This window comes from Phaseolus vulgaris, chromosome 6, assembly GCF_000499845.2.
Source record: "Phaseolus vulgaris cultivar G19833 chromosome 6, P. vulgaris v2.0, whole genome shotgun sequence".
NCBI lineage: Eukaryota > Viridiplantae > Streptophyta > Magnoliopsida > Fabales > Fabaceae > Phaseolus > Phaseolus vulgaris.
Genome location: NC_023754.2, coordinates 23300367 through 23312342, shown reverse-complemented (window position 1 = coordinate 23312342; position 11976 = coordinate 23300367). Strand labels below are relative to the sequence as shown.

The 11976-nt window shown below is 34.8% G+C and overlaps 2 protein-coding genes across 2 annotated transcripts; both read right to left on the bottom strand.

The window, feature by feature from the left end:
* Window positions 1-2704: 2704 nt before the first annotated feature.
* On the bottom strand, window positions 2705-7142 carry LOC137831999 (alpha-glucosidase). The gene is made up of 5 exons (XM_068639947.1): window positions 6759-7142; window positions 5907-6616; window positions 4813-5043; window positions 4048-4694; window positions 2705-3847 (listed from the first exon to the last, which is right to left on the bottom strand). Exons 1-5 carry the CDS (start codon window positions 7037-7039, stop codon window positions 2960-2962), a joined length of 2757 nt encoding a protein of 918 aa, XP_068496048.1. The 5' UTR covers window positions 7040-7142; the 3' UTR covers window positions 2705-2959.
* A 2797-nt stretch (window positions 7143-9939) lies between these two features.
* LOC137831998 (berberine bridge enzyme-like 8) lies at window positions 9940-11976 on the bottom strand. Its single transcript, XM_068639944.1, has one exon. The coding sequence runs from the start codon at window positions 11852-11854 to the stop codon at window positions 10172-10174; it is 1683 nt and encodes a 560-aa protein (XP_068496045.1). The 5' UTR covers window positions 11855-11976; the 3' UTR covers window positions 9940-10171.

Here is an 11976-nt window from a genome sequence, read left to right as displayed (position 1 = left end):
TTACCTTTATATTATTATAACATCACAATTTTCCTTCATTTATTTAGTCTTTGATGAGATTGGCCTCTGCTTGTTCTGAATTTTCTTGTTGTGTTGTCCAAATCAGAGTTCTTAATTGTTCATGATACTAATCTGTTTGATTCTTAATTTCAATTGTATAATACCTTTCGATCTCAAGTCCTTGGAGAAAAAACTTATATAGCGGTTGCACATTTTTAAATGTTGTTTAAATTTTTCTGAGAATATCTTTTCTATAAATATCTTCTAAACAACCAATGTATTTGATGTACCCTTACATCACTTTTGTGAAATCTTCAACCAGGTTTCATTTACATATAATAAACTTAAGTTTACAATGCAGCCTTGGTCCTGGGAATTGCAAATCAGTTAACCAACATAGTTTCAATTATGAAGTTTACTTCGCTCACTGCAACCATTGTGGAATTGTCCATTAGACCATTATGAGATGCATATCACCTTATTCAGACACAGGATAGCTGAACTTTATTGTCTCATAAAAAAGTAAAAGCTTAAGATGTATACTAGATGCAGTATTTAACATTAATGTTCAAGCTAAGCAAATCTAACCCATGTTAGTTTATTCTGATACTGATTTCAAGAATGAATCTGCATCTTAATTTGGTTACACCATTCTTATTTTCCACAATGCCAACTTATTCAACCCCAAAATTATGCAGCACCACAAAACAAGAAAATAGTACATAACTTCTATGTCAACCACTTGCTAAAATTCATTTTTTCATTGATACAGATCTCAGGATACATATTACATACTAGACATAATCAAATCAACAAACTAATACATATTACATTAATTCTTTCAATCATAATCCCAACCAAAACATACATTCAGACGTCACTCAAGGGAATTTTAAGAAAATAATCAACATAGCAAGGTTTATTACAACAACACACAACCCTACTAACAACATCTTTATCCACTTTCTTGACATCTTCAAACGCTTCCAAGCTACAAATCTTGTTTATTTGTCTAGCAATAGTTCCATCTTTGTCATCCCCAATGTCTTCAATGCACTTGCACCATCTAAAAAAATTGCATCTCATGCTTACGCCACTCCTACTCTGTATTAGACAAAACCATAAGCAAAAAATCAATACCAATGCATTTTTTTTTCATAAGCCATAGTTTAATACATCTCACCTTATACTTTGGACACCCCCAAAATTGCCTCCCACAATTTTTGAGTTGTTGCGGTTCTCAAAACCGTAAATTCCCCACAATCGCAAATGGGAGCAACAAAAGTCGTCCTACTCCCACCACCATGGCTAGAATTCGATCGTTGTTGTTGTTGCACTTCCATTCAGTTACAGCTACATGATGATACAGATGCAGATCTATATGCACACATTTCCACCACAAACGGAACTACACCCACGAACGAATCACAAACCACAAGATCGTACCTCCGAATTCACTCGCACCACAGAATCGAATGAGGGGAGCACACCTCCGAATGGAATCGAAGCAGGGAAGCACACCACAGAATCCAACTAGGGGAGCAATCCTCATATCAGAAACCCTAAATCAGAAATTCAAAATCCCCAATTTGAATAACCTAAACCCTAATTCAGTATTCACTGAAGTAATGTAAGCATCATCCACGTAACTTACACGTGTCTGCCACATAAGCACCACTTAACACCGTTTGGTGATATTTAACCGAAAGGACCATTTTAAATACATTTTAAAAAACTTAGGGACCAAATTGAATTTTTTAAAAACCACTGTTCCAAATTGACTATTGGCTATAAATATAGGGACGAAAAAGGTAATTAAACCTATCTAAAATGTAGGATACGGGAACACGGATCTATATATTATATAATTATGAATTATATTTGACGATAAAGATTGATTAATGTGCACAAGTATTGCAGATTATTTTTTGGAGCAGAAAAATGTTTTTCATGACTGGTTCAAAAGGATTTGTTTCTTATTTTTATAATCATAATAAAAAAATTTACAATAAGTTTGAGTTTTTAGAAAATTAATGTATTTTTTTTTTTAAATTGTGATAAAACTGTATTAGAATTGTCAGAAATCCAACAAATGTTTTTTGAATTGGACACTTCACGGATACTTGCCCTACAAGTATTATACGAGTGTCGGTGTCCGATATGAGTATCCGGCACCGACACATCATTTAAGAGAAGTGTCTGAACTTCATAGCTTAAAACTATTTAAAAAATATATCATTTGTGATGGTTTTTGAAACATTGGATTAAAGATATTTACATTATTAAGGACATAAAAAGGCAATTTGGAGACTTATCTAAAAATTCACAAATAATTAAAGGCCTATTTTGAGGAACTAAACCCTTTTTCATTAATTATATAAAATGATAAAAACAATAAAAGGCATGAATTCAAAAATATAAATAAATTTGAGGTGAATTTTTTTAAAATAGTTATTATTGGTCAAAAAAATTAGGAGTAAGATTTATTAATATATTAATGCAGGTTGTTCACATTCTCAAGTCTCAACTGATATTCTTTGAGTATTAAATTCTTATTATCATTTTTACTCGAAAAAAAATACAGTCATCCGAGGATGCTCTTGTAGATATGATATGAACCCACAAGGTTTCGTGGATACTGACTAAGGATTGAACGTGTAGTAAGGTTACGATTCAAGAAACATTGGATAAAGCTAACTGCTAATTTGTAATAGATAATAGTTCACAGATATTATTGATATGCGGATATGTTTATGCTTGAGTTTCATACCCAGATGATGATACTATTCTCTAACATTTATTTATCATACAAACATGATATTTTATGAATTTTAGTGACGTTACACTGGGAAAATGGCCTTCTTAATAGTACTCTTAGACTGGAAAATAAAGGGACCCAAATGCAGCCAAGAAAAAAGCAGAAATTCTTAGTGGGAATTTGCCATCTTAAGGTACCCTTCTACTTGATTTCTACCTCCAACTTGAATTCCTCTCCAATAAGATATGACAATTTAGAAACTTGTACAGTAACGAACTCAGAGGAGCTATTCACAACTGCTTTAGTCACTGAACTTATTCCAGTCACAGTATTCAACTCTTTCCCTGACAAATCCATTCTATTAAATTTCTTGTGCTTAGGTATCCCCAAGAAAGTTACCTTGTCTATGATCCACCTCTGGTCCAGAGCAAATCTTCCATTAGTCACCTTAGATGTAATAACAACGCTATTGTTGCGTATAGCCCCATAAAAGCTTACCCATGTCCACTCATGTTTCACCCCTGCTATGTCTAGTGTATCCCCATCATCCAAATACACTTCACCATAACTATTTCCACTGCCACTGATAACTACAACAAGTTCAAATGCAGTTTTCCGGGCAGCATCAGTTGTCATTGCTTCTCCTTGCAAGGCCAAAATATTACCTTCCCCTACATGCACATTTATGTGATCAGGTGGAGCATCAAGAGTCACATACTTGCCTGTTTCTGCATTCACTGAATTTGAGACGTTGAAGAGGTCAAACCAGGTTCCTTTAGGAAAGTATGCATCAACAGTGGTTGCCCCAGATTGTAGTACAGGTGATACCAGAACCCCTTTGCCTAATAGAAACTGAGAGTTTATTTCATATGTTGTGACATCCTCGGGGAATGAAAAGAAAAGGGGTCGTGCAATGGGTGTTCCTTTTGTATGGGCTTCATACATTAGCGTGTAGAAATAAGGGAGAAGACGGTAACGAAGTCCAAGCACTTTCCTAGCTGATGCTGCAACTGATTCCCAAATGTAAAGCTCTTGTCTGATGGAGTTTATTTCTGAATGATCTCTGGCAAAGGGGTAAAAAGCCCCTAACTACATTGATAAAAAAAACGAGTTAGATATGTATGCAGTGGCATTTAAAAGTTTCTCTCAACAAAACAAAATTCATAGTAGTTTTAAGTTTTCACAAGTGACTACTTGTATATTTAGGCAAGGAAAACATTGAATACTTTATAACATTTCGCAGTATAAAAATAGCATTCCACACTACTGCATTTGTGGATAAATTTTACCTGGATCCAACGCCGACAAAGTTCTTCAGTTGTATTTCCACCAAAACCACATATATCTGCTCCAACCATTGGAATCCCAAAGATTCCAGAATTTAATATGGATGGAATTGAATATGCCAAATCGTTCCATGTAGCAGCATTATCTCCTGTCCAATGAGCAGCATACTTACCAGAACTTACAAAAGTTGATCTAGTTAATACGAATGGCCTTTTACCAGTTATATCCACCAATGCCTTGTTAGTAGCTTTGGATTCCAGTAGTCCATACAAATTGTGGACATTGTACTCAGTGATATTACCATAGTGCAAAGATGTTGCTGGGACTGTTCTGTCATTAATGGGTCGTTGGTTTCCAGCATTGTTAATTTTATAGGGAGGGTTATCAAGATTAGAAGACGCAATGGGGGGAGAAGTAATGAAATTAGATAACTCATTCATGTCAATCCAGAGACCATCAAAAGGCAGAAGGTCCCTAAATAATTTGATTTCCCCACCCCAAAATGATTGGCTGCGAGGGTTTAGGAAATCAGGGTAATAAACTTGTCCAGGCCAAACTTTACCAAGATAGTTGCTTCCATTTCTCTTTATGTAGACATCAGCCTTCAAACCTCTAACATAGGTTTCATATGTCTCATTTACACTGATACCTGTTTCCAAAATATGCCTCAAATTAATCAAAGATGCAAAGATGCCTCATCAAACCCTTAGAGCAGAGTATGATTTTTGGATATTTGAAAGAATTTCTATGGTGTCGAAACTATGTACCTGGATCCAAGATAAGCACGTATTTCTGACCATTTTTGTGAAGGGTGTCAACAAAAATTCTCATCTTATCCAGCGGAAAGTTGATGGGGTCAAATGTAAAATCTTTATATGCATCCATATAATCAATATCTGTCCACATTACTTCAAGGGGTATAGTTGCTTTTGCATAGTTGGCAACCACATCCTGGAGATCACTTACATTCTTGTAGCCATATCGACACTGATGAAAACCTTCACAAGAGATATTACTAATGTGGATTAACAAGGGAAGTAGATATCCATAAGTAAAATCATCAAGTTCACATGGTACACCGATACATTTTTAATACAACGAGACTATGAATCACACGTCTGTTCTTGCGTCGGTTCTTGGAGGAAACAGAGTAGCAAGATTCATCATTATTAAAACAAAAAGAAAATGTGATAACTTGTTAATGGTAAGGAAAAAAAACTTTATTAGCGGATATTTTTACTGAACATGTTAAGAGTAATCCTAAATATGATTTCATCAGTAAGACAAATCACAGTAAATTATGGAAACTATGAAGCTATAGAAGCAAGCTAAACAGTTGAACTTCTCGTGTGATAAATGACAGTATTGGGTACCCAGCTAATATATATTTGGACTTACAATGCTTCGGCAATTTACCTACATCGTTCACACAGTCAAATTCTTTACCATTAAATCACAATCATTCTAAAGTTCCCTCTCCCAAACCAAATCCTAGTAAGCTTTTACAGCTTGGCATGGTTTATGAATGATATAGAACATAGTATTATCATGATACAATATAGAAAAGTAGAGATACTTGAATCTCCTTTCAAGTTTCAAAGCTTTTGCCATGTCTATATTCATCTTTCTTTATTTTACTATAACCACAGTTAAAAATAATGAAATGAAAGACTCAGGCTTTAAAAAACGGTCGGCACTGAAATTTTGACCGTAATATTAAGTATTCTATTTTAGAATCTCGAACATCATCAATCGCATTTCTCTATAACTTTTAGCAATATCAGAGATTGCAAGGAAACTACTAAGATTGTGGCTGCAATTTAAAACTTTAACTTAAGTACTAGGGTGTATTTTGACTTACCAAAGGACCAATAAGGCATTGGAGCAGGCCTGCCAATGAGTTCAGTGTACTGTTCCAACACCAATTCTGGAGAGGATCCAGCGAAGAAACAGAGATCAAAAACCCCACCAATGGCCTTATAAGTAATGCGATCACCGCCATACACAATGTCCATTCCATTGCTGTTGAGCAGCAACACCCCATGTGTGGTGCCAGCCTTCACTCGTCCATCAGGGGAGGGTGATCTCACATCCAAGTAGAAAGGGTGAGAGCCATAAAGGTTCACGTCCGGGGTGGCGCTTGCAATATCTGCATTCCACAGTGTAAGGGTCTGGTTCGGTCGGAGCTTGAAGGAGGTCTTGGTGTGTTCCCCGAGGCCGTACAGAGAGGCTCTTTGTGGTGGGAGGGAGGAGGAGAGCTGCAAGTACTGATCTTTGAAAACAAGAAAAGTTTGAGGATTGGAAGGGTCTGGTGCGGCATCGAAGAGAAGGTCGTTGGAGGATTTGCGTGAGATAGTGAAGCCAAATGGGGTGGTGTTGTAGAGAGTGAACACAAGGTCTGAGTCTGGATGTGTGAGAGTGAGAGTATCTGGGGAACCTTGTTTGGTATTGAGGTAGCGAAGAGGGTGATACTGAGAAGAGGAGGGTGTGGGAATTAGAAGTTGTGGAATTTCCCATCTTTGGTTGTTGGAGTCAGTGATTCTCACTCTCAACCTATCCTTGTTCTCAAAGCTGTATTTAAGAACAACCAGTTATTTATCTATATAGATAATAGAAAAATACATAGATGATATGCCAAATTAAGGGTACCAAATATGTATAAATGAAGAACAGTGAATAAGGCTAATTAAGTAGTTGTAGTTGAAGTTGTTACCTAGCAGAGAGGGAGAGGTGTGGAATGTCGGGTCCGAAAACAGAGGAAGATTTGATGAGGTTAAGGTTTGCAATCAAAGAGTCGGTTATAGGATAACTGTGAACAGTTGAGAGGGTGTAGCCATAACCAACTGGTTCTGGTTGTGACGATGAAGCGCAGCAGAAGATGAGAAAAAGAGAAATAGTAAAGATAGTGGTTGTGAGTTGAGTGTTCCATGGTGTAGCCATGGTCTTAGATTTGAAGAGATGAAAAATGATAGCATATGGATTTATTATGCACATTGGTTCGTGTTGGAGACAAACAAAGGACGGGCGATTGGTGGAACTATGTGAGGAGCATTATTTCTTGCCTTCTTGGAACCAACTACCAACATTTTCCCACGTGTTTCTAATCAATAAAACATGGTAAATGTACCAATCATTGCTCTTTCCTAAACACTCTTTTTAGAAATGTCACACTTTTTTAAACTAAAATAACATTATGTTTTGTTTTCTTATTTTTCTTCTTCTCCTTTTATAATGCCTGTGTATACTTGGAGTTGCTTCCTCTTGTCACTTTTTTCTAAGAAAAAAAACATTATCATGATCTTCGAAAATGGGAAACCCTTGACTTTAATGGATCCGAAGAAGCTATGATAAAGGATGAAGAAATGGTGTCTTTTTTGTTTCATTCCAACTTTGGCACTATTGGCTTTGCTTCAGGCTTATCGAAACTTTGAAATTGCGTGCATCGTTTGATTATTATTGGTGATTGCTGTGGCGCTCCATGCTATCTCTTTACGATTATCTAGTTAAGAATAATGTTTTTTAACTAAATCATTCAGTGTAGGTTTTTAGTTGAGTTGTTTTCCTTTTTTTATTATGTGTTTTTTTTATATATTTTACCTGTTTTTCTTACTTTTCTGATCTAATTTTTAATTTTTTAAAATTAATTTTTGGATATTTTTTTTATTTAAGTTATTATAATAATATGAAAAAAATGAATTATTATATTGAATGTTTATTATTATTTAAGATTATATTTAAATCGACTTTATTTTTATTCATAACAGTTTAAAAATTATTCGAATTCAACCTGTATTTTATATTAAAATGTTATTTTTAATTACAATTTTATTCTTAAACTGGGAATCGTAATCTCGTTTTCTCCTTTTTTTTATTAAGATATACAAGTGTGAAATCTTCTATCAATTATTTTTCGGTACAAATAAATAAACATTTTTGGCATGTCGTGTAATTTCTTTGAAAATCATTAATTTGGTAGTTTTTATCAACTTGGAGTATGGAAGAGTTGAAATACCATTATTTTGATTTCTTTTATTGTTGACAGTTTATTAATTGTCACAAAGATTTTTAATTCTAACTTACCTTTAAAAGGTTCTTAGAGATTATTTCAGACATAAAATAAAAGAAAGTTGTTTTTTTTAAAAAAAAAAAAAGTGCAGTAGATTGGTAATTTTGATATTACGGTAGAAAAGCCCAAAAATGCTCCTTAAAATTAACCTGCCACAGTTTTGTTGCAAAGGAATGTAAAGTTGTTGTTGTGAACACTAAAAATTGTTTCAGTAGGTTGTTTACTTTTAAGTTACTTAGAAATATAATTATTTAAAATAATAAAATGTCAGTTTTAAGATTAGAAAAAATATTCAGTAACACTAATTATATTAAATATATAATACAATGGTTATATACTATTTAACTTTGTCATTCTCATAAGTACGTATATTTAAAAGTTAGAACTAAAAATATTCATTTTATACGATCAGATTTACCATTTAAAACGAAACGATTTAGTTGATTCATACTCAATTAGATTCAATCTTATCTAACTAATCTAATTATAGTTAGTTTATACATTGAATTTAAGTTTTATAAACTCGTAAAAATGGTTTGATTTGTATCTATTCTTCTTTTAAATATGATTTAAGGTAAACTATACCTGGAGAAAGGGACACAAATTTTATGATATATTGTTAAACTTAACTCACCTTTCATATGATAAAAAAATATTAGTGTAGTAATAAAACAACACTATCATGTCATCTCATATCAAACACAACAAATAACAAATTATAGTAGAATATAATAATTATTATATTTTATCCTATCATATTTAAATAAGTATTAGTAATTTCTTCCCATGAGTTATAGGGAATTTATTCCTATACGAAATACCAGAATTATTCTTGATAATTTTTGTGATTTTAAAATAGGGATTCTGAAAAAAAATTGTTTTTGAATAGAAATTTCATAATTAAAGTGTGTTTTTAAAATAAAAAATTTGAAAGGCAAAAAATCATTATAGAATATTCTTTTTAAACACATTTTTATTTTCGAAAATTACCTTCTGGAAATATTTCAAGAGAAATTTGGAAGTTATTTTTAAAAGGGTTAAATGGTCTTTATGGAAAATATGGAGTGCAGGAAGTCATTTGTTGGGGTGCAGCGAGAAACACCCTAAGTTATGTACCTTAGATATTGGACCGCTTAGATATTGGACCGCTTAGATATTGGACCGTCCAAATTAGAACACCTGTGCATCTTAAATAGACTTTTGCTTCATGCATCTCCATGATTACATGATTACTACCTGCACTCCCGTACTAACAAACAAAATGATTAAAATACCCTCTCTTCCTACCCCACGTTCTGCCGCTACAGCCATGAGCGTCACTGTGTCTTCTTCGCTATTGCACCTTCGACTGCATCCATGTTTTCCACTGCAATTTTGTAGAGGAAGAAAAAAGAGAGAGAAAGTAAAATGATGGGTTTGATGGAAAATTTGTTTAAAAAATCTGCTCGTAATTTTTCACATTTTTCTTTATTTTTTTAAATTTAAATAATCACACTTTTTATTCTTTCGTTTTCCATTTCTTTTTCTCTTCTTTGTTTTTACTTCTGAATCCAAACACATTAATGATTGTTCAAACCGCTATATAATGAATATGAATGCGGACATTATAGTGCCTGTCCCCAATAATTATAGTTCCTGCATCCGTAGCCCCCTAGCAGTGAAATGTTAATATATTATATAATTATATATATTAATATATATATATTATTAAGTTGGACAAATTGAAAGTAGAAATAAGATAATTTTAGAATAAAAACAAATAATTGTGAAGATGTGAATTGTAGACAAGCTTAACTTTATGAGAATTAGATGGTAATAACAGCAGAGCTAGCTAACAAAAGACTTTATTCAACACAATCAATCATTTCACTTTCTACAACAAATAATGAAATATATCCTGACTCAGAACACTCCTCATAAATTTCTAATAGTTAAAATATGAGAACCAAATTTATCAAGATTCGAATCCGTTCATGTTCCTCACCGACACGACACTACTTTCTGGAAAGATAACAAAGATACAGAAATTAAACAGTTACATTTGAAATGTGGTGCATATGTTACTTGAGGTTCCGAATCCAATGTATGGCAAACAAGCCAAACAAAACTGAAAGTACAGATTTTCCAGTGATCAATTTTCCGAACTCAACAAGGGTAAGTACCGGGATGCTTTGTTCAGTCCGGAAGAAATTGGTAGGATCAACCTTGCTCTTTATTTCAACCAACCTTTTGAAGTTATCGTTGAAATATTGTACTCCATAAGCACTTCCTTCAAAGTAGCCAAGAAAACCGTGGTGGTTGATGCCCAAATCCAAGTCCTTGTAACACATGAAAGCTTGTCTTGGGTTTTGGGAGACAAAGGGTGTCATGTATTTGTAAAGTTCTCTTAGCAAGTTTATGTGGTATTGTGCTACCTCTTCCCCTGCCTCATACCAGTTTCCTTGGTATTGGATCTTCCATAGGTTCCCAGCTCGGTGAGGTAAAGGAGTTTCTGTTGATGGAATCTCACCCATTCTTCCACCGTAAGGATTCAAAAACATCACTGCTTTTTCCAACTCAATCATCTTCTTCCAAATCCCCTCCCAACCCTCCTTGGAAATTGGCTTCTTCACATAGTCAGATTTCCTTTTCAAGTACTTCAAAGACTGAGGTTGTCTCTCAAGCAAAATCTCAACCGGGGTTGCAATGTCTATGTTATCCCAAAACATCACAGATTGAAGCCAGCTTGTTTCAATACAATCTGATTGCTTCAAACCCAATTCAGGAAACTTGTCCTTCATGAGAGAAACAAGGCTTTTGGAGTCACCAAGGAAGAGGGCTATGAAGGTAGCTCTCACAGTCTTTGTTCCAACTTCTGTACCGTTTACCACCTCCAAGATGAGCCTAATGAAAAGGTTATTATCAATGGTAGGCGCAACATGCTGCCAATTGTAAACTATGTTTGTAGCATTTTGTTCCAAGGTTTTGCCTACTTTGAAAACAGTTACCTTCTCTGGAACTCGAACTAGCTTTATTTTGTAGGCAATTATCACACCAAAGCTACCTCCACCGCCACCTCTAACAGCCCAGAAGAGATCTTCACCCATGCTTCTTCTGTTAAGCAATCTACCTTGAGCATCCACTATCTGTGCATCAACAACATTGTCCACTGCAGTGCCATATTTTCTCATGAGATTCCCATAGCCACCACCACTAATGTGACCACCCACCCCAACGGTGGGACAAACCCCTGCTGGGAAACCATGAGTTTTACTCTTTTCAGCAATTCTATAATACACTTCACCAAGCGTTGCACCAGCTTGTACCCAAGCGACCTCAGATTCCATGTCAAAATCAATAGATCGGAGATTGAACATGTCAAGGAGGAAGAATGGGTGTGAAGCGACATAAGAGACCCCTTCATAGTCATGGCCACCACTGCGAATTTTCATCAACAAGTTGTGCCTTTTGGCACAAACAACGGCGGTTTGCACGTGGGAAACATGAAATGGGGTGACTATGAGGAATGGCTTTGGGGTTGTGGAGGTGTTGAAACGAAGGTTTCTGATGTAGGCTTGCAACACTGAAGAGAACGAGGAACTGTTTTGTGAGAAAATTGCTGCAGATATGGGGTAAGAGGGCTCAGAATGATTCAGAAGGCAGTGAACAAAAGTGTTGTGAGCTGAATTTGGAGCAAAATATGAACAAAGAAGACAAAGCAACGAAACAATTGAAAACAGTGTTCTAGAAGAGAGCAATCCCATTTTGGGGGTTGAGTACTACTACGTGGGCAACACACAACAAAATAAAAAGCTAGAACTCTTCAACTATGGCGTTATCATTTCTTAGCCACACATGTGTTTTAATTCTAATTATTACGCCATTC